The sequence below is a fragment of the Lacerta agilis genome, chromosome 16, assembly GCF_009819535.1.
Source record: "Lacerta agilis isolate rLacAgi1 chromosome 16, rLacAgi1.pri, whole genome shotgun sequence".
NCBI classification, from domain to species: Eukaryota; Metazoa; Chordata; class Lepidosauria; order Squamata; family Lacertidae; genus Lacerta; species Lacerta agilis.
Window position 1 is genome coordinate 35,751,247 of NC_046327.1, and position 23,285 is coordinate 35,774,531.

The following is a 23,285-nucleotide window of genomic DNA, read 5'->3' on the forward strand; positions in this document are numbered from 1 at the left end:
ATGCTAAAGGAACACTCTGCAAGCACAGCGTTGAAGTTGACTGAGCCCTGGCATGGAAACCATGTTCTGGAGACAAGCCTTGCCTTGCTTCCCCGTAAAGCATAGCCTGATCCAATTATCTAAGGAGAAACGCAAGGAGAACCCTCTTCCCAAACTCCCCCCTTGCCCAGTGCCCATCTCATCTATCGCCCCATTTCTTACAAAAAGTCCACCTGGAAACCTTAGTTCTGGGAGCCAAATAGACTGTGCGGAAAGCACCTGCCTATTCAAAATAACTCTGGGGAATGCTGGAAGTGCAAAGAAAATGTTGGAACTTTCTACCACATGTGGTGGGAATGTAAAAAAGTTAAAAATTATTGGAATGAAATATATAACGAATTGAAAAAAATATTAGGATATAATTTTGTCAAAAAAACAGCTTTATTATTAGGCATTACATGTACAGAAATTAAAAAAGATGATATAAAACTTTTCCAATACATGGTAACAGCAGCCAGAATTCTAATGGGACAAAAATGGAAACAGGGCATATTGCCGACGAAAGAGGAATGGATTATGAAAATGTTGGAATATGCAGAGTTAGACAAAATGACAGGGAGAGTTAGAGAACAGCGAGATCAGAAATTTATTGAGGATTGGAAAAAATTTGTTAATTATTTGAAGAAAAATACACAATTAAGTACGTTAGTAGGATTACAGGAGGCTTTGTAGTAAAGAATAAATATTATTGTATGATGAAATAAGCAATGATTATGTTAGTTATGAATATCAAAGCAATAATATATGGAATAAATATAAAAAGAAAGAAAGAATTTTTTGGAAACCATATGGAAGGCTTGAGGGAAGTCCTGGCCCAGAGAGGCCAAAATACAAAATGTTCAACAAGCAATGAATTATAAATATATTGTATGTTTGTAAAACTGAATAAAAAAGATTATGAAAAAAATAAATAACTCTGGGCGTCCATACCAATGTGCTCGCCACAGGCGTCACAGTACTCTGCGTAGAGGCTCTCATAGCAGCGGCAGCAGTAGGGGCGGCTCTGGCGCATGATGTACCGCTGCCCACCCAGCGCCTCCTCGCACTCGAAGCAGCAGAAATGGCGCATGTGCCAGTGGCGGCCTTCAGCCTCTGTGCATTCGTCTGCAAAGATAATCTGTTGGGCGGGGCAAGAAAGGGAGCCACAAGTCAGAGGGGGGGGGGGGAGTAAACAGAAGCAGGCGCCTGCAGCCCTTTGTGGGGAATCCCACTCACATTCAACGCAACAACTTCGAGCAACTCAGGCAAGTGAGCCAAGGGGCAAAGAGGGAAATGTGGGGGAGGGGAGCCCAACGGCATTAAGCCAACCGGAAAATCCCTTCCGAAACTCAAGGCATGGCAAACAGTTATCGCCTCTTCATGAAGTAAAGTCCCAGGAGAGCAGCACCAACTGCCCTTTCTGAACGTGTAGAAATCTGCTCTGCCAGGGAGGTTTGGGAACCTGAAATTCACGCCTCTTTCCCTTTGGTTCCTCGCTGGAAGTGGTTTACAATAATATAAACGACAGGTATTAAAAAAAAAAAAAACAGTCGAAACAAAATAGAAAATTCTTTCCAGTAGCACCTTAGAGACCAACTGAGTTTGTTCTTGGTATGAGCTTTCGTGTGCATGAACACTTCTTCAGAAGTGTGCATGCACACGAAAGCTCATGCCAAGAACAAACTCAGTTGGTCTGGAAAGAATTTTCTATTTTGTTTCGACTATGGCAGACCAACACGGCTACCCACCTGTAACTAAAAAAATCAGTGTTACTAAAACCAAGAATGAAACAGTCATAGAAATAAAAACAGACTCCAAATTCCAATGACATAATAATGATCCACCGAGGAAGCAAGGGCAAAAATGACTTGAGACTTTAAGGCTTTCCAAAAACGCAAGGTTGCAGAAATGAGACGGCAGGTGCAGATACTAGCTGAGCTAAGCCAAAAAGGTTTCCCTTATTTTAAGAGTAAGAAGAGTCCCCAAGGCCCATCCTAGCAGAACCTGAGCTCAGCGGAGCTCCCCCAACCTGTAACTCTTAGCTAATGGTATTCAGAGGCCGACTTCCTCTGACAGTGGAGGTGGAACATCTATGGATCTATCCTCCATGAATTGGTCAAAACCCCTTTTACAGCCAACACTGTAAAAGGCCATCACTACACTTCCTAGGGAGATGTAGTTCCGATTTCATGCTTTTGTGCTTTATATTTACATTGGTTTTCATTGTAAGCCAACCAGAAATATTGTGGAGTTTCATACTAACGCTGTAAGTAAGTATATATATGGTAAACCAGTGCCCAATTTTTGCTTTTAAAACTAAAAACTAGTCATCGCCCCCCTGTCCCACAGTCATATCTCCTAGCATTCTGTGTTGTGTTAAATAATTTAAAAATTAAATAGAAATTTGCTTCTTGACTCAGCAAAGCTAGGTCTGATCAACGTCTGGCATAAAAGCATGCAACCTGGTGCACAATTTGGAGAGAAATCTCAAAACGTGTGTGCACGCGCATTTGTGTATCCGGGCTGCCATATTTCAAAAAGTGAAAATCTGGACCAACATGGCTTGCCATACGTCTGGATTATCCTGGGCATTTTGCCGATTTCTGCTCAGACACTGCTTCTGACTGCAGTATTCTGGGTATCTCTGGGAAATTCCAGATGTATGGCAACCCTAGTATCTATCTATCTATCTATCTATCTATCTATCTATCTATCTATCTACCGTATTTTTCCACTCCATAGGGCGTACCGGACCATAGGGCGCACCTCGTTTTTAGAGGAGGAAACCCAGATTTGTTTTTTCTGGTTTTCCTCCTCTAAAAGCCCTGTTTTTTTGAGGATCAGCTAAAAGTTTAGCAACTTTTTTTGCAAAGGGAAAAACCCTGTTTTTTTGAGGATCAGCTAAAAGTTTTGCAGCTTTTTTGCAAAGGGGGGAAAGCAAAGCTCCTTTTGCAAAGGGGGAAAAGCAAAGAGGAAAAGCCCCGTTTTTATGGGGTTCAACTCGCATTTCTGCAGCTTCTAAAGGAAAGGGAGCCTTTTCTACAGTTTCCAGACAGATAATCTAATCAGCCAGTCACATGTCGCTGGGGAAACAAACAACCTCCCTCTGCAGCACATTCAACAAAGGAGGGCGGGGCAAGAGGGCAGGGCTGAAAGGGAGTCGGGGACTCTTATCTCTCTCCTGATCTCTTGCTGATCAGCTGCTGAGCGGGGTCCTTTCAACACCCCCTTTTCTCTTTGTAAAATAAAAAGCATGATCCTCTTTTGGCCCCTGGGCAATTCAGCTCCAGGGACCACCATTCGCTCCTTAAGACGCACAGATATTTCCCCTTACTTTTTAGGAGGAAAAAAGTGAGTCTTATGGAGCGAAAAATACGGTATCTATCTCCATCCATCCAATATCCCCACCCTGTGGCCTTCAGAGTGTCTGGCACAAACCCTCACCTCATCGCAGGCCTCACATCGCGGTTTGAGGCGCTCTGCGTGGTGACGCCCACAGTAGATCTTGCCGCCCTGGTAGAAGTAGATGAGGTCAACGAGGAGCTCCCGGCAGGTGGTGCAAACAAAGCACTGTGGGTGCCAGCAGGCGCCATGCCCGGCCCGGCTGGCAAAGACCGCAATGTCCCCACCACATATCTGCTTCCCGCACTGCCAAGGGATGAGAAACCAAGAGCACTTTAGACTTACTTATATAGCACTTTGCAAAGGGTTCGAAGCACCGCACATACGTTACAGAAGCCACAGGCTCTCCATCTCTAATTTAAACCCAAACTGTCCAAGGCAGTGGTCACCTTTCGAGACTTTTAATTCAAGGTGCTGCTTATTACCCAGAGTGCCATAAATCAGACCAGGCCCTAACCATGCTACTGTTTTCTCCCATATAACCCTATGAGGCTAGAGGCCTTCAGGGAAGGGTATTTCCTCTTCAGAAATAAAGACTCCCCAAGGCTCACGGCAGGGGCTCATCAGGGGTGGCACCACAACTGTCACCCTCCATTAGGAAGCCACACTTCTTCTGGGGCTGCTCACAAAAAGAGTTTGGTTTGCACAGGAAGCTTCACGAGGGTGAGCGTGCTCTGAAATGACCTTGTTGTCGCTCTATTGCTTTTGTGCACAGTTTGTATTTCTTGTTTCATTTGAGAATTTTCGCTGAAAGGCAATCAACATAATTTAAATAAAAAAAGAGGAGAACAGAGCCAAGGGTTGGGATTTTTGTGTGTATTAAAAGAGCCGAGTACCTCATCTGAACACTAGATGTTGCTGTTGCTCCTCCAATGTATTTTAACACTCCTCTTGTACCAGGAGCCAAAATTCAAAATTTCCATATGGGAGGTGCAGCTCATGGCCCACATATTTCCTCTTCCAAATTTTTGACAGACCAACCCTTCCTGTGTATCACTGAACGCAAATACAGTGAAACAGAGCTACCTTCATAACTTTCTTGGGGAATTGCCATGTGTGTGTGTGTGTGTGTGTCTGTGTGTGTGTCTGTGTGTGTGTGTGTGTGTGTCTACACACACACACACACACACACACACACACACACACACACACACAGAATCCAGCAGTCATAACGCACTGCCTACTGCAGCCTCTGACAGCTGGGTGCCCTCCAGTTGCTTGGGGGGCTGCGACTCCCCCCTGCAACCACACTCGCTGGGACTGATGGGAACTGTCGTCCACCAACATGAGCGGGCGAGGAAGGAGGCATGTGGCAGCGACACTGACAGAAGGCTGGAAGGAGGCTCTCGCCAAGGGACTGTAGCAGCTGTCAGAAATGCTAGCTGCTACAATTGCCCAGGTTCGCAACAAGGAGTGAATCAGAGCCGTGCCAACAATTCTTATCTTTGACATGCAGAGATGGGTGGAGAATGGAGCTCTTTACCAACACACAATGGCCCAGGAATGACCCGGAATATAAGCAAGGGTGTGTTCTGGGATCAACCTGGAATTTGCTGCCCTTGCCAACAGATCACAACCCTGATTCAACTTCCCGTGAAGCAACCTCAGCATCCAAAGAGCAACTTATGCAAGCCCCACTCGCGCAGAATTCCCTGTAGCACTAGCATGGGAAGGAACAGCATGAATCAAGAGACCAGCCTAAGTAGCGCTTGCACACATGACCACGGATGGAGATGCTGGTCCCGAGCACCAGGAAAGACCATTCGCACGACACAAATTGGGCCTAAGTATGGATCTAATAATGAAGCCCAACTGATAAGACCTGAACGTCTGGATTCAGGTTCAGCACAGTGGATTTAGCAAGCCACCAGAGGCTTGTAATGGCTTCTACACATTGAGCTGAACCCTGAGAATCTGCTGCTGCGAGTGCTAAACGTTGGATGAAATATTTTTGTCTAGTTAACAGGTCTCCCACTAAAAACCAGTGTGGGGCAGAGGAGGAGGCCACAATTTGAAGGGCAAGGGTGACCGCTTCTTCCTGCTCTCCTCCCCTCAGCCTGAGTATGCCATGTCTGGAGACACCAGCTGGGCAACGTTCATAGAATCATAGAGTTGGAAGAGACCACAAGGGCCATCCAGTCCAACCCCCTGCCAAGCAGGAAACACCATCAAAGCATTCCTGACAGATGGCTGTCAAGCCTCCGCTTAAAGACCTCCAAAGAAGGAGACTCCACCACACTCCTTGGTAGCAAATTCCACTGCCAAACAGCTCTTACTGTCAGGAAGTTCTTCCTAATGTTTAGGTGGAATCTTCTTTCTTGTAGTTTGAATCCATTGCTCCGTGTCCGCTTCTCTGGAGCAGCAGAAAACAACCTTTCTCCCTCCTCTATATGACATCCTTTTATATATTTGAACATGGCTATCAGATCACCCCTTAACCTCCTCTTCTCCTCTTCAAAAGTTGACCCAGGGAGTGTGGAATGCATGATGAGAAGTGGCAAGCGGAAAAAGGGCTAAGCAAGTTTCTCCCACCTGCCACTTCTCCTCTCCAAAATCACAGACCCTCCCTGCTGCTGTTGCTTTCTCAATGTTCAGCAGTGGACTGGGCTGCCAGCCCCAGGTCTTCTGCCAGATATCTAGCTTGGCTCTGAAGACTTTTCTGTGTTCAGTCCCCCAACCATCCTTCAACCCTGCCCTGGTTCTCAAACTGTGTTGACACTTGGCAGTGCCAGAGTGAGGCCCAATACCTGCTCGCAAATGGCTCCGGTTATGGTGACGGGGAAGAGCCGGACGGTCCCACGTCCCAAGTTCTCTCGCTTTCGTTGCTGTGAGAATAACTTCAGTTCTTTCGCTTCTTCCTCTTCCAGAGAGCTGCAGTACTGAGCCTGGGCAGAGATTTTTTTTGGGATGGGGTGGGGGAGAGAAGAGTTAGTCAACGAGGGCCCAAAGCAATACCGCCAAGATGTCTTCTTCTCTTTGGGACAGGGTGGCTGCTGCTGTTCCAGAGGCAATTTGCCTATGTCCCCAAAGGGAGCGCCCAAAGAAAAAGGGGCCAGGAAGACATGTTGTAATTAAAACCAAGACCAAAAAAAGAGGACTCAGCTGCTTAGCTCTCACTCTGGTTCCAGGCCTGGGGCACAAAGATCAAAGGCAGAAGCAACAAGTAGATCCACACAGCCCTGCAGCCAAGCAGTGACTCGAGGGAAGGTGAAACTTTGTAAGAAGGAAAATAAATAAAACGTTTGCCCTGCAAGGCTGAAACCGCAAAGTGGGAAAGATATGTCAGTGCATATCTGAAGGTCTTTTTCAAGACTATGTCTTAACACAGAGAATTCACAGAATTGAAGAAGTGTGCATGAACACGAAAGCTCATACCAAGAACTAACTTAGTTGGTCTCTTAAGGTGCTACTGGAAGGAATTTTTTTATTTTATTTTGTTTTGACCAGTGTTTTTCAACCACTGTTCCACGGCACACTAGTGTGCCGCGAGATGTTGCCTGGTGTGCCGTGGGAAAAATTGAAAAGTAATTATACAATACTTTCTTTGTGTTTATTTGATTCCTATTCAAGAGAATTACTTTATATATAGTCAATATAGGCACAGAGTTAAATTTTTTAACATTTTCTAATGGTGGTGTGCCTCGTGATTTTTTTCATGAAACAAGTGTGCCTTTGCCCAAAAAAGGTTGAAAAACACTGGTTTTGACTATGGCAGACCAACACGGCTACCTACCTGTAACTAGAATTCACAGCGGTTACCCATACAATGAAGGTGGGTGGGATTCAGAGAGCGCTGCCTCCACCATCAAAACTCTCCCTGGAAAATTGTATTTTTCCTGCAGTGAAGCTGCAAATTGCTAAGAATTTGCCCCTTTGGAATGATGCTATTATTTACAAAGCACCACTGGCGTAACACGGCTTTACAGAGTTAACATTAAGAGGCAAGCCAGGGCTCTGCCCCAATTGGCTTACCATCTTAACTACTGTACAGCAACTAATGGTGTCTGTGACACAAGAGCAGGGCAAAGGTGCAAGTCAATCCCTGCTCTCTCACCGCTGTTTTGAAATATCTGTCTTCTTTCCCATTCCATGCAAGTGCAGATTGCGATAAAGAGTTCGCCTTCAGCTTTTGACAATGATAGGAGGGGTTTTTTTTGAGGGGGGCGCGAGAAATTCTGAACTTAGAATAGAATAGAACAATCTTTATTGTCATTGTCCCCTTGCAGGAAACAACGAAATTCCTCAGTTGCTATATCAACTCAAATAAGGCACTCCACATAATTTAAAAATACTAATTGACACAGTACAGTTTATTACAATATAACAAATAAAATAAGATGACTTCAGAGTCCAGAGTTTCCATTTAAGGCCAAAATTGCTCTAGGAAAGAAACTGTTCTTGAGACGGCTCATTCTCGCCTGTATTGTTCTGTATCTCCGTCCCGATGGCAGAAGCTCAAAGAAACAGTGACCAGGGTGCGATGGGTCTCTTGACATGTCTAATGCCTTTCTGTGGCACCTGATGGTATAGATACGTTCTAGGGTAGAGAGTGAACAGCCAATAATACTCTCTGCTGTTTTGATAATTCTTCGCAACACAATCCTATCCCGAGAAGTGCAGCTTCTGTACCACACACGTAAACCATAAGTGAGCATCCTCTCAATGGCACAGTGATAGAAAGAAGGCAAGCTTTTGTGGAAGATAATTTTTCCTTAGAATTCTCAAAAAATACAGTCTGAGCTGCGCTTGACTCCTAGCTTGTGTCCCCCTAACAGCCATCGCCTCAATCGCAGGCTGTGTCTTACTTTTTGAAACCCAAACTTGGTTTTTAGTCCCTGTTTAAAAATGTGGTGAGATTCAAACTGGGAACTCTAGGCCAGGTCTTGGGAGGTAAATAAACTACAGACGCCACCTTAACCCTCCCTCCATCCCTTCCATCCTGACTGGCTACCGATGGACATGGGACAGCGCCTATAGAAACCTCTTGGGTTGCACAGCGCTGCAGCTCCCATCAAATGCTTGCCTACCTGTCTCGTCCTTGCCCCACCCTCCTTCCCCACCTGGAGGAACCCACCAGATACTCAGCCTTGGGCTCCAGCCAACCATTGCCCCAGGACAAGGCGCACCCTTGGAATGGCAACCCAGCTTTGTTAACCTGGCACCTGTCGGATGAGGACTGCAGTCCTTGCCCTCCCAGAGTGCAGCGCCTGGCACTATCTGGCCATCCCAAAATCCCTCGGCAAAGGGCCATGTGGTTTTATTGCACCCTGAATGAGGAAATCCCTACTGTACACTTGTTTCCAGCGTGCTGAATGGCATTGGGCATCTTCCAGCCCTCTCATTACAAGGCAGGATAAACCTCAGTCCCCACAGCTGGTTTCCCTAACACTAATCAGGATCTTTATCCGATCCTTTCCCCCCCTCCCCATCTTCATCATCTTGGGAAGGTTCGAGAGCCCTAATCTTTTTCAATCTCTCCGTGTGCAGAAACTCTTCCAGTTCCCTCATCTCCCTGTGTTTGCTGGCCTTGTTCCTTTGGTTTCAGAGAAAGGACCCACAAAGTGTTTGCCGCATGGGGGAAAGCAAACGTTAGGTCTATACAGGGCCGTCTTAAGTATATCCGGCGCCCTGGTGCGAAGATCCCTCCAGCAGCCCTCGCGCTCCGCCAGGCAGGGCCAGGCACAGCGGGCAGCTGGAGGGCACGGTGTGGCGGGTGGGGACGCCCAACTCGTGCTCCGCTGGGCAGGGCCAGGCTGCGGACGCGGGGAGGCTGTCGGCGAGCCTCCTGTCGGTGTGGCAGCCGGGGCTCCCTGGACAGCAGCACCGCGGCGGCACTCGGCGGCACGGTGCTGCCGTCCAGGGAGCCCTGGCTGCCGCACCGACAGGAGGCTTGCCGATGGCCTCCCTGCGTCCGCACCCCAAGAAGAGGTGGGCAAGGGCGGCACTGCTGGTGGGGCTGGAGGGCAGAGGCGCCCTCTAGGCCATGGCGCCTTGCGCCAGTAGGCTCAATGGCTAAGACGCCTCTGGGTCTATACAGGGTGGGGAGGGTACATGGTAGGAGTCAGGTGCCTCTTTCCTGGGAAATAATCCTTATTAGAACTTCCAATATGAAAGAGAAGTGGTTTTCTACTGTAACACCAAATACAGGGGATTTTCACCAAGGGATAGCAATCCCACTCCACGCCCGTAGGAATCATGGCCGGTGGCCATGGTGCCAACTTTTTCCTCCTACCTCTACAAATCTCACAGAGTCCTAAAGTTTAAGGTGTTTCTGTGTTTGTGTGTCTACACCAGGGATGGGGAACCTGCAACCCTCCAGATGTTGGTTGCGGTTGGTGGAGGGCACCACAGATTCCTCGCCACCGATGTGAATGGAGAACCATCCACTCACAAGGTGAAGCCAGGCTGACACCACCCGGCAGCCTATCAAATCCAGACAATTAACAGACAAAACACCAGTTCCTGATAACAAGCAAGTATAGAGAGAGCCCAAGCCTGGTAGTTTGAATACAAGCACAATGGAGAAAAGAAGACCATCTTCCAATATCTCAAGGGCTGCCACATGGAAGATGCAGCAAGCTTGTTTTCTGCTGCTCTGGAGGCTAGAACCCGAACCCATGGCTTCAAGTTACAAGAAAGGAGATTCTGACGGTAAGAGTTGTTTGACAGTGGAACGGACTCCAATGAAAGGTGGCAGAAAATCTCCTTCCTTGGCAATTTTTAAGCGGAGGTTGGGTGGCCACCTGTCGTGGATGTTTTACCTGAGATTCCTGCATTGCAGGGGGTTGGACTAGATGACCCTTGGGGGTCCCTTGCAACGCTACAATTCACCCAAGCAACCCAACACACGTGTGCCCATAATATCACATAAACACCCAGGTTAAGACCCCAGGCTCCTGGCAAGCGAAAAGGCGGGATAGAAATAAAATAAAAACAAAGGCCTGCCCAAACAGCATTTTACATTTCCAGTCAGTTAATGGTCACTACATACCATCTGTCCGCGTCCCCATCATAAGCCAGCCCTTCCCCACGGAAAGTGTTTTGCTGGCAATGTCCTTGGCCTTGCCTTGTGCAGACCTGGCCTAGCAATTTCGAGCAGCGAGAGGCGGAATCCGGCTGGGAAATGGCATTGCGCTGGCCCTCTCCTTTGGAGAGCACTTAGCCTAATCATTAATCCAGCCCCCTGGGAGCAACATACAACAGCGCTGTGAATGGGAAGGGCAAAGGTATTTAGCACAGCAACCTTCATCCGATTACAATCTGAAGTGGAGGAGACCCCCCAGGCCACAGATCTCTCCCCCCCCTTCGCTCCCCCCCCATACATACAATCAGTAATGGAAATGCTCGGCAGCCCTGCTCAAGTGTGGAAACAGTTTCCCCTAAGACATGGGTAGGAAAACTAAGGCCCGGGGGGGGGGGCTGGATCCGTCCCAATCGCCTTCTAAAGCCGGCCCACGGACGGTCTGGGAATCAGCGTGTTTTTACATGAGTAGAATGTGTCCTTTTATTTAAAATGCATCTCTGGGTTATATGTGGGGCCTGCCTGGGGTTTTTACATGAGCAGAATGTGTCCTTTTATTTAAAATGAATCTCTGGGTTATATGTGGGGCCTGCCTGGGGTTTTTACATGAGCAGAATGTGTCCTTTTATTTAAAATGAATCTCTGGGTTATATGTGGGGCCTGCCTGGTGTTTTTACATGAGCAGAATGCGTCCTTTTATTTAAAATGCATCTCTGGGTTATTTGTGGGGCATAGGAAATCATTCATATATTTTTTTCAAAATATACTCCGCACCCCCCCCCCCTCCACAAGGTCTGAGGGACAGTGGACCGGCCCCCTGCTGAAAAAGTTTGCTGACCCCTGCCCTAAGACCTCTAGTTTTCATTAAAAATTTCTAGCCTTTATTGAGACGTAGTATGTGAACCACGCTTCGTGAAAAGGGTCCAAAGTGAGAGGGCAGAGGCTGGGGAGGGAACACAACTGTGTGACTTGCATGATTTTTACATTCTGAAAAGTTCAAATTCCCCTTGATGAAAGATCTGGATTACCTTGGCGAATAATTTTTTAAAAAGGAAAGCGGTGGGGAAACAGGGTACACAAAGTGCTGTGCGTTAATTAGCGTAAAGCGCACGACGACCCGTTTTCGAGAAGAATGCCTGCTTTCCCCCACCGGTGATGATCAGCCCGCCACACGCAGGCAGATTAATCCCAGTAGTGCAGATCGCAAAGAGGGAGGAAGAGGGAACACACTTCCTGCAGAGCAGATACCTGCTGATGACTGAAGGCAAGAGGACAAAAGCCACGCACAGAAAGTGAGAAGGCTATATATATATATATATATATATATATATATATATAATTTTAAAAACCAATAATCCCCACCTAAAAGAAGCTGGATGAGACTCTTGAGAGTCCCATGAACTGCAAGAAGATCAAACCTATCCATTCTTAAAGAAATCGGCCCTGAGTGCTCACTAGAAGGAAGCTGAGGCTCCAATACTTTGGCCACCTCATGAGAAGAGAAGACTCCCTGGAAAAGACCCTGATGTGGGGAAAGATGGAGGGCACAAGGAGAAGGGGACGACAGAGGACGAGATGGTTGGACAGTGTTCTCGAAGCTACTAACATGAGTTTGGCCAAACTGCGAGAGGCAATGGAAGACAGGAGTGCCTGGCATGCTCTGGTCCATGGGGTCACGAAGAGTCGGACACGACTGAACGACTGAACAACAACAAAAGAAGCAAGCAAAACAAACACAACCACCCTGGGGAAATTCCTTTCCAGTTCTGTAGCTGGCAATTGTTAAGCGCAGAGTGGCTAACCTGCTGCCCTCCAGATATCTTGCTGGACTCCAATTCCTATCAGCCCCGGCCAGTATAGTCAGTGGTCCAGGCATGATGGGAGTTGTAGTCTAGCAACATACAGAAGGTCACTAGTTTCCTACCCCAGTGGGCACTTGGTTTGTGTGAACGGATCTGTAAACTCCCCCTTGCCAAACGGATGGCAAGCCCAAGTTGGGGAAAGGAGGGCGGGGGGGGGGGTTTCGTCTTGAAAAATAAAGTTTGGAAAGGGAAGTAGGACTGTTTGTTATTGTTGTTAAGGAATCATCATCATTTATTTCATGAAATTTATATACCATTTGATTGTAAAACAACAACAACAACACACCACCCCCAAAGCATTTTATAAAAAAGATAAAAGCAAGAAAAAATTACAACAATACTTTAAAAACATACCAAAGGTTAAAATTCTAAAATATGTTAAAATTCACATCAGCATTTTGAAGCAGCTTGCCTAAATGAGGATGTTTTTAACAGGCGCTGCCACGCTAAAAAGATCAAATTCTCACGAATACAGAACTGGTATTAATGTGGCACCTGTAGGATAAGAAGTTCAAAAGCAATGTGTGGGGAGACAAGCACCCCCACATGCATTCATAGAATCATAGACTTGGAAGAGACCACAAGGGCCATCTAGTCCAACCCCCTGCCAAGCAGGAAACACCATCAAAGCATTCCTGACAGATGGCTGTCAAGCCTCCAAAGAAGGAGACTCCACCACACTCCTTGGCAGCAAATTCCACTGTCGAACAGCTCTTACTGTCAGGAAGTTCTTCCTAATGTTTAGGTGGAATCTTCTTTCTTGTAGTTTGAATCCATTGCCCCGTGTCCGCTTCTCTGGAGCAGCAGAAAACAACCTTTCACCCTCCTCTATATGACATCCTTTTATATATTTGAACATGGCTATCATATCACCCTTTAACCTTCTCTTCTCCATTCCCTAACATGTGAGGGAGAAGTGTGCCGAACCCCTAGACTAGCCCAGCCTGCAGCCCCCAGCCATCCGGCAGTCCCACATACAACATTAATAATAAAGGACGGTACACATAGAAGTCTCTTCCTTGTGATTAGGAACCCTGGACTGCTAATGGAAGCCTTTCGCAAAGTTGCTCTTTAAGGTCTTAAATTTTGGATTTGGAGCAGCCCCTAGGGGAGTTTTCTACAGCTGTGGGGCAGCCACCAAGGGCACATCTGTACACGCCCTTGCTGTTCAAACACAGTGCCTGGATTGTGACAGTCACAAAGGTGCTCTCAGCAGATCTGAAAAGGCAAAGATGAAAAGGAAAGAAAGCAGTTTCTGAGGTATGAGGCCCGAAGGCCTTAAGAGCTTTATAAATCAAAAGTCGCATATAGAATTGAGTCCTGAAAGTCATGTGAAGCCGATGCAGACGCTGAGCCCTGACTGATGTGCTCCCAGCAACCTGCCCCTGCCAGGAGGAGGAACGTTGCACAGAGACCTCCAGGCACTCATCAAAGGCAGCCCCACATAAGAGGGCATTGCCGCCTTTGAATGAATGAATGAATGAACAAACAAACAAAGGAATGAATGAGAGTTGGCAGGTCCTACTCAAAGAAAACGAATGTTAATATAAAACAAAAAAGTCTACTCTGCTATTCTGCTATATGGGGAAGTTTTTAATGTTTTTGTATCTGCTGGAAGCCGCCCAGAGTGGCTGGGGCACAAATAATAAAATGATTATTTAAAAATATATTATCACCAATGCACTCAAAGCGATATAGACACAAAAATATTAATAAAAACACTAAACCAGCAATAAGGAAACAGCAGACACAGAGAGAAAATCCGCAACAAATACGTGCATGAAGAAAACTTTCCAAAACCCATCTCAAAAACAGAAAGAAAAGGAGCCTGTTGGATCTCCCCAGGGAGGGAGTTCCATAACTGTGAGGCAACATCACCAAAAAGGCCCGGTCCGTAGCGCCCGCCAGCTGTATTTCTAAAAGTAGTGGACTAAACAGCAAGGCCTCAATTGCAGCCTTCAGTGATGGGGCTTGCAAAACACATATCTGGTCACCACCCACAGGGATACCTGTAACCAATCTGGATGGGACTGATGAGAGTCGCAGTTTGACCCTGGTTTACGGCATCCTTTTGAATTCTGCTGCAAAATCTGTACCGCCGACACTACCCTTCTGAGCTCGCAAGCACACCCTTTCCCTCTTAAATAACCCTGTTCCTTCTCGGTGTTGTTATGAGAAAAAATCTGCCCTTATTCCCTTATGGGGTATACAAGAGCACTATTAGGTTCTCCATCGGTAGGAGAATATAACAGAGGCCAACCAGAGAAGATTGAGAAGCAAAGTCTTTATTATCGCTGTTGCAACAGGGTGTTTTTGTAGGCAAAAAGACCTCGAACAATGGAGCGCAAGCTCCTATATAGACTTTTGAAATTGCCCCCCTCCAGCTCAAGACCACCCCTCCATACATCATACATACATCACAAATTGGGAGGGTCAGAGGAGGTAACTTGAGAATTCTCACACCTGTGCCATCCCTCCTTGACCCCTCCCAGACACACATTTCTGCAAAACAAAAGGTTTCCTGCCCTGGCGGGTAGGGCTGATGCGAGGCTAATGGCCATCCTTTGTGAGGGAAATGGCCCATCATCTGGCACTCAGGCAGAGGGCTGCTCACCTCCTCCCTCCTGACAGGGAAAACACAGCTGGGAGTCAAAAAATGGTGTCAGGCCTGCTGCTTCAGACATGTGGCCTTGTTTGCTTGGTAAAATTGATAAAAATTATTATATATAAATAAAAGACCTTAATATTCTTACAACAGTGTGAAATAATAAAATGCCCCTCTCACCTCACTGTCATGGGGAGGAAGCTGGTGGAGCAGCTGGCGAATGCGGTACCTTTCCCCAGGGCTATTGACGTAGGGGACTTTGTCCTCTGGGAGGCAGCTGAAGAACTGATACACCTGGAGGTGAAGAGAGCCATTAGTGGGTCAAATAGGGGAGACCAGAAGTGAGGCTCACAAGAGCTAGACCTGCTGCCCAGCAGCCCAAGCAGAGGCCTTCTGCTCCATCTCCAAGTTTTCCAGGAGTCCAAGGAAGGCAAGTTCTTTATAGGAACGTGATCTCCTTCAGGCTACATCAGGCACGGCCAAACTTGGCCCTCCAGCTGCTTTGGGACTACAACTCCCATCATCCCTAGCTAACAGGACCAGCGTTCAGGGATGATGGGAACTATAGTCCCAAAACAGCTGGAGGGCCTGGGCTACATTCATACCACATGTTCAAAGCAAAATGATGCCCCTTTAAACAGCCATGGCTCCCCCCCCAAGGATCCTGGGAACTGTAGTTTGCTAAGGGTGCTGAGAGTTGCTAGGAGATGCCCTATTGCCCTCACAGAGCCACAGTTCCAGGAATGGTTTAACTATCAGTCCTTCTTCACAGGGAACTCTGAGAATTGTAGCTCTATAAGCTCCATCCAAACAGAGCACAGGGAGAGCTACTCAGGTGCAACGGATAGAGACCGCTCTGAGCTCATCGCATGGCCTCAGAAAAAGCACTCTCTCTTGGTCAAACATGCCCCATGGGTTCTCCTGATAATCAACAAGATAATCAGGGTAAACACCTTATACAATGAAAGCAATGGAAAGTCTTAAAGAAATGTTTCTCAGTAATCAGCTTAAAACAAGAGCTGTGCTAATCAGATTACAGCCTGGCCTTGCTGAAGTGATCAGGTTTCACAACACACCTCCTACCAAAAAAGGGGGGGGAAGGCAGCAACTGGTTTGTAATTAAATTGACACCGCCTCTTTTTTAAAACTTCCTACCATTTTGTTCTGAACAATCCTCAACTTTATTAAGTTAAAGATCAGACCAAATGACTTCCTTTAAAATAAAAAAGTGCACCGATTATCCTAGCCTGAAAAATTTAGAACATCAGTTGACCCAGTAAATTGCTTCTGAAATTGAGAATATCAGTTGATCCACTGATTTCAAAGGGACCTAAGTACAACTAATTTAATCTGCAATTCTGTGCTCACTCACCTGAGAGTAGATCCCATTGAATTCAATGGGGCACAATTCTGAATACCTATGGGGTTGCACTGCTAGCCTGGATCCAACCCTATGTCATCTTTGCTCTGAGGATGAGTGGAGGGACTGAATTTGCATCTTACAGAAGTAGTTTTTCTCCTCACTAGAAATGTGTCCCTGAATGCGTTCTATTAGTCCCGCTTCTCAATACACAAAAATTGCGGCCATTCACTATTATGGGTTAGTCAGAGAAGGAAAACACTTGTGACAAAAGGGGGGGGAACCCTTCATCCATTTATTTGGAACATTTATATACTGCTTTTCAACAATGAGCTCTCAGTGAAAAATTCTTACCCCTTGCAAGATAAGAAGCTTGTATCCTATGTAGCCATCCTTCCAGTGCAACAGGACTTCACCTCCACTGTGAGCCCCCTAAATCTCTTCTGGGGGTTGCCCTCCAAACCCCCCAGAGCAGATTTGAGGAAGGTCCAGGGTGTGTGTGGTGGGAGAAGAAGAGGGAAAAGTCCCATTGAACTAGTGGGAATCCTTGCACTGATTTTGATACCACACACAGCCCATCATAGTTCGCACGTCATAGTAAACCAGGAATAATCCACGGCTTATTGTCTAAGTGAATTGCACCTGCCTTTCTCCTTACTGCTTGTGATGGAAGGAAACGAACCAAGATCCTTGGCTTAGCATTACATCCGAACTAGAAATTGTGGTTTGCTTTGTCCCAACGAACTATGATATGTACCGAAGATTTGCTCCAGCTTATTGATTGTCGTTTGTTGATATGAAACAGACCACAATCCTTGGTTTGGCTTAATTGTTTTCTCTGGATGCGAGCATGGTAGGTGTATTACAGTAAACCATTCACTGATTTACCATGACATGCGAACATGTTCATAATGATTAGTATTTGCTAGTTATTAATGGCCCTAACTTAGTAATGTCTGTTCATTTCAGCGGGTCTAGGATGCGGGTGGCGCTGTGGGTTAAACCACAGAGCCTAGGTCTTGCCGATCAGAAGATCGGCGGTTCAAATACCCATGACGGGGTGAGCTCCCGTTGCTCAGTCCCTGCTCCTGCCAACCTAGTAGCTCGAAAGCACGTCAAAGTGCAAGTAGATAAATAAGTACTGCTCCAGTGGGAAGGTAAACGGCATTTCCGTGCGCTGCTCTGGTTCGCCAGAAGCGGCATAGTCATGCTGGCCACATGACCCGGAAGCTGTACGTCGGCTCCCTCGGCCAGTAACGCGAGATGAGCGCCACAACCCCAGAGTCGGACACGACTGGACCTAATGGTCAGGGGTCCCTTTACCTTTACCTATGCTGAGCAGAACCTCCACTCAATACAACCCCTGGGTTCCATTCCCCACCCACTCAAAAAAATGCACTGGGTGACTTTAAGGAAAGTAGACAAGTCGGATGTTATTACAGAGTAAGAGTTTTGCATCAGTTTTTTAAGCTGATAGACGGAGAATCAGAAGTCTGTTCTTTTTCTTTCTTTTAGTTTTTATGTTAAAAAATGCTTGATATTTGATGTTATTTCTGCATGTTGCTTTTTCTTTGTTTTTCAAGCTTTAATAAAAAAATAGCTTTAAAAAAAAAAAGTTCTCTGGGTGACTTTGGGCCAGTCATCATCTCTCAGCCCAGCCTGCCTCACAGGGTCATTGTGAGGGTAAACTTGAGGGGGGGGGAATAAGGATTTATGCTGCCGAAGGTAGGCAATAAATATATACCGAATGTCCTTCCCAAGTGCTTTCCTGACTGCACTTTCCTTTTCACCTGTTCCTAAGGGAAGGGGTTCTCCCTCCGTTCAGTTGTATGAAATGAGAGGGAAGGGGGTGGGCGATTTCCCCTCCCTCTCCAGACCAAATAGCCCTCAATGTCTTGAGTGGGTGGGCAGAGGACTGGGCTCTCCCTAGAAGATTTTCCTAGTTAACCTGGAGCCTGTGGAATTCTACCCTCCAGGGCAGCTGCCTTGCACTCCCTACCTGGTTGAATTGGCTCCTGTCTGGCGGTAGATCTAATTTAACTCCTTAAGGGGAACAGGAATCCTGGATCCCAAAGGCCAGCGTTTGTGTCTCAGTGTGGTTCTTTACTATAGTCACCAGCCTCTGCTTTTCCCTCCCCCTTCTAACAACCAGCCTTAATAACACAAAGAGAACAGCTTGTAGTTTAAAGGGTATTATTATAATCTTAGATTATCATGACGTGGCCAAGGGTGTAGCAAGGCTTCTGGGTCAGAAAGGCCCAGAGAGGTTCATCAGAACTGCCTCCTCTTGACTTAACAGGGCTCCAACAGAACAGAGCATATATTTTTCTCCTTCCCAACCCCTTCTGAAATTTACCAGTCGCTTCCTCACTTATCTCCGTGACTTCCTTCAAAGAGAAAAGCTACGTGACATGAAACTGCATCTTTGAAGGCCTCCAATTTATGCTACAAAGCTAAACTAGCTCTGGAAGTCATTCCCTCTTCCTGAGAACTCTGGGAACTATAGTTCAAGTTGGATGGGAAGGCAAGGACAGCCGACATTTCTCAGAACACTCACCAAACTATGGCTTGCGGATTTTGTGTGTGTGTGTGTGTTGGGGGAGCCATGACAGTTACACTAGGACAAAACTGAGACCAAAGTAGACAGTTTTGCATTTGAGAACACAAAACCCCAGGGTATAAACATTACAACAAATTACCGTACTTTTCCGTCTATAAGACGCCTCCATGTATAACACCCCCTATTTTGGGGGGGGCTCAAATTTAAGAAAATGGGGAGAGATGGCACAGAGTTGTTCAGCTTTTTTGGCAGAGGACTGCCCAGGGTTGTTGAGATTTTTTTAGGGGGATCACCCGCGTGCGTCGCAAAATCCACCTCCCGTCTGTTCCATCGCCGGCAGAAGCTGCCAATCACCCGCCCAACTGCCGGAGCGTCAGCCAATCAATAACACCTTTGACGCAGCAACCAATAACATGCACAATTGCTGCTGACAGCCTCGGCAGCAACCAATCAAACGTCCACCCTATGCACTATGCATGTATAAGACGACCCCTACTTTTTAGCATGTGTCTTATACACAGAAAAGTACGGTGATTCAATAACGAGCCTATTATTTGTTTGCGAATAATTTTAAAGAAATCCTGGATCCCCAAGGGACCCTGGTGCAGACGACGCTCTAGCTTTACCTGCTCAGGCTTGAGTCCTGGGGGCACCCAGGCGTATTCCTCAGAGGCGCAGCCAGAGTCGTCGTCTGAGATCGAGTGGCGCTGGAAGTCAGAGATGAGGCGGCACATCATCCTCTCCAGGTCGACGGGCGCCATGCGCACCGCATGCTCCTCCCTTGGGCACTTGCAGTGTTGGCAGATCTTCCTGCAGAGGAAGGGAAAACGAAAGGCCTCCAGGGATACAGTCCCCAAACACCACCTAGACCCTGAGGCAACCAAGCCGCCCAGCACAGCTCTACTGCTGCCTCAAGATCCTCTTAACACAATAGGCAGGCGCTGCTCCTCAACGCTTTGCCATAACTCGCCCACCTGTTGAGCCCTAAGAGACACAATCCTGATAAATCTACAAGGTGCACCAAGTCTACACAAAGGCAGAGACCTGAAAAGTCTCTGTAACCACCAGTTGTAAGGGGGAAACAGGATGTTTGAGTAGCCTAAATAATAATCATAATAATAATCATAATAATAATACAGTGGTGCCCCGCTAGACGAATGCCTCGCAAGATGAAAAACTCGCTAGACGAAGGCATTCGTCTAGCGGAAGGCAGCCCCGCTAGACGAAAAAGTCTATGGGGCTGCCTCGCAAGACGAAATTTTTTCGTCTTTTTTTTTCGTCTAGCGAAAGCGCGGCTGTCATTGCCGCTTCGCTAGACGAAAAACCCGCTAGACGAAAATTTTCACAGAACGAATTATTTTCGTCTAGCGGGGCACCACTGTAATAAATAATAATAATAATAATAATAATAATAATAATAATAATAATAATAATAATAATTTATTTATACCCTGCTTGATATGTTCAAACTTTACGATGTGGAGAAAGCAGGGTGGTGGGGGACCACTCTGCTTATTCATCCTTACTCCATACCAAGTTCATTTTTTGGTTATTTATTATAGGCATTTCTGCCCCACTCCTTCATGCAAATCCCCCAAGGACAGCTTACAGTGCATGTTCCCACGTTTGTGTTTTACCACGGAGCCTGCACTGCGAATGACACAGACCACACTTACTTCCCACCCCAAATCGTGCTGTTAAGCACGAATGTTCATCATGAGAATTACTCCAGCCCCACAAAACGGGAATGCAGGTGTGGGGTAAAAAGGGCCCCCAACTGCAGGCTGTGCTCCTCCTGCAAAACGGGGCCATCAGCTCATTAGAGAGAGAGGAAGGGGAGAGAGTCTTACAGTCTCTGCGGGCAGCAAGACCACAGCAAGGCAGCTGTGTGACAAGCGCCTGGAAATGAACGAGGACAATGAACGATGCGGGATGGGGGCTACGCCAGGGTGGGGGGCAGGGGGCGGGCGGAAACGGAGCGAGTGATGGAAAGAGACAGAAAGGAAAGGCTCTTCCACTCCACTGCTTTCCTGCTGCAATTCAATTTTTTTTTAGGAAGGGGGGAGGCTGAATGTGAAAGAGAGAGGAAAAATGAGTCTGGAGTGATGTGTCTGCAAGAGGAAAAGAGAAGAGATGAATGTGAACAGAGAGGCAAGGGACAAATTAGAGCTACGAATAAGGATGTGAAATAAGGAGAATCCAAAGTGACAGGAGGAAAGGGGGCAAGGTTTTAACTTGCGTATCTAGATTTCTGTTCAGAAAGGCTTGAGGGGCAGCAGGCAGGGCGCTAAGTACAAGACGGGAGGAATGAAAGGCGTGCAAGACAGAGCGAATCAAATCAGCAAGGTAGAGAGGGAGGAAAGAGATTCTTGCTCAGAAATCCATCCTGCCATGTTCAATGGGACTTACTCCCTAGAAAGGGGGTGGCAGCCTGAAAGACTGAAAAGGGTGTGGATCCACAGGGGTTTGGATCCAACTGTGTTTCTCTGCCCATAGAAGGCTCTTGGATCCAGCGGAGGCTTCCATGGACAGCTGGGGGGGGGAGAGGCCATTTTTGCCAATTCTCCCCTTTCCTTCTGCAGCCCACCTCCCCAAAATGTGCCAACAGGGGGTTGGGGAGCCTTCGAAGCAGCATGGGAGGTATCAAGTGAGAGAAGGGACCCAGCTGGATACAACCCATGGTAAAGGAGGGCAACACAGCACAAATAATCCCTAGAGGTCCAATAAACATGGAGACAGTTGGGGGGGGAATCACACAGAGGAGGGAGGGGCAGCACATTCTCCTACCTCCATCCATGCACTAGGAAGCCTGGGCACTGCTCTCCGCACCTCTGACACGGTTGGCCCCGGTCAGGGTCCTCCACCTCAGGCAGCTGGTGTGGGACAGAGATGCAAGAATTCAGCCGCAGAAACATCAGTAGCACCAACATCCACACTTACCAGTATCACCAGATAATACCCTATACAGCCCTGTATCGGGAAGTTTTTAATGCTCGATATTTTATTATGTTTTTTAAAGATGCTGTAAGCCGCCCAGAGTGGCTGGGGAAACCCAACCAGATAGGAGGGCATAAATACTAAAATTGTTAGCATTATTATGATAGTGAACATTCCCACCCGGAAGCCAGCATCTACCCATCCCAACAATACAAACACAACACGTAGGCTAATAGTAGAGGATATATAATAGAATAATGATATCATTCAAATTATCAAATATATCCATCCTTAAAGAAATCAGCCCTGAGTGCTCACTGGAAGGGCAGATCCTGAAGTTGAGGCTCCAATACTTTGGCCACCTCATGAGAAGAGAAGACTCCCTGGAAAAGACCCTGATGTTGGGAAAGATGGAGGGCACAAGGAGAGGGGGACTACAGAGGACGAGATGGTTGGACAGTGTTCTCGAAGCTACTAACATGAGTCTTACCAAACTGCGCGCAGGAGGCAGTGGAAGACAGGAGTGCTTGGCGTTCTCTGGTCCATGGGGTCACAAAGAGTCGGACACAACTGAACGACTGAACAACAACAATCATTCAAATTATAGGAATAAGTCAATCAAAGTTCATATGTACAATATAACAGAGTGGTAGCGAGGACCGTCAAGCCCTGTATTCAAAACAGATGTCTAAGGACAGTCTCACAATAGTCTTTCAAAAGTTTCAATGGAAGACATCTCAAAAGCCTCAAAAGGACAGTGTCTCCAGAATGATACTACTGTTTCGTAATAGCCTTCATCAGCTGGAAATAAGATACAAGGCATACAACCGATGAATGATAACAAAACTGAGCTACCTCAATAGTATTGGCTTATTCCTATAATTTGAATGATATCATTATTCTATTATATATTCCCTACTAACTATTAGCCTACGTGTTCTGTTTGTATTGTTGCGGTTGGTTCTTATTGCAACACAGGGGTTTGTTTTTGGTTCAGCATCTACACATCAGCAGGACCGCTACCCATTCACCAGCTCCGCCAATCTCGCCAGTACACCCTCATCGCTATGGTTTGCCATCAATATGGAACCCCCATTACCACCAGTACTGACACCAGCTCTGTCCATCTGCTCCCATCGGTCAGGAATCCTGAATAACCAGGAATCGGCAACCACACACCGGTTCCCTTTTGACACCAGCTGTCCCCGCCTTTGTGACTGTTCCCATCTTCGACTATACATTTTGGTAGCTCGCTGTGCATTTGGACGTACAGCGGCGAAGAAAGCGTTAACCAAATTTTACATGATGGTTCCTGAGATCAAGGAACTCTGGTTTAAAACACAGATTTCAAAACTGCACTGATTTTTTTTTGGGGGGGGGTTTCCTTAGAATTCTCTTTTTTAAAAAAATTAAATTTTATTTACTTTATTACATCTATACAAAAGAAAAAAAGAACATTGAATAAAAAACAAACGATAACCAAAGAATAACAATGTTAAAAGATTACATGTTGAATTCTT

The 23,285-nt window shown here is 46.7% G+C and overlaps 1 protein-coding gene across 4 annotated transcripts in view; it reads right to left on the minus strand.

Annotated features, from left to right (window-relative positions):
• PRICKLE3 (prickle planar cell polarity protein 3) overlaps window positions 1-23,285 on the minus strand; it is a 35,450-nt gene that overhangs the window by 3,323 nt on the left and 8,842 nt on the right. For all 4 annotated transcript variants that reach the window (XM_033173091.1, XM_033173092.1, XM_033173090.1 and 1 more), the window contains exons 2-7: window positions 21,616-21,701; window positions 19,455-19,638; window positions 15,089-15,202; window positions 6,168-6,305; window positions 3,463-3,666; window positions 970-1,156 (exon numbers count right to left, since the gene is read on the minus strand). In XM_033173091.1, coding sequence (XP_033028982.1) covers window positions 970-1,156; window positions 3,463-3,666; window positions 6,168-6,305; window positions 15,089-15,202; window positions 19,455-19,638; window positions 21,616-21,701 — 913 coding nt within the window. The remainder of the gene's footprint in view (window positions 1-969; window positions 1,157-3,462; window positions 3,667-6,167; window positions 6,306-15,088; window positions 15,203-19,454; window positions 19,639-21,615; window positions 21,702-23,285) is intronic.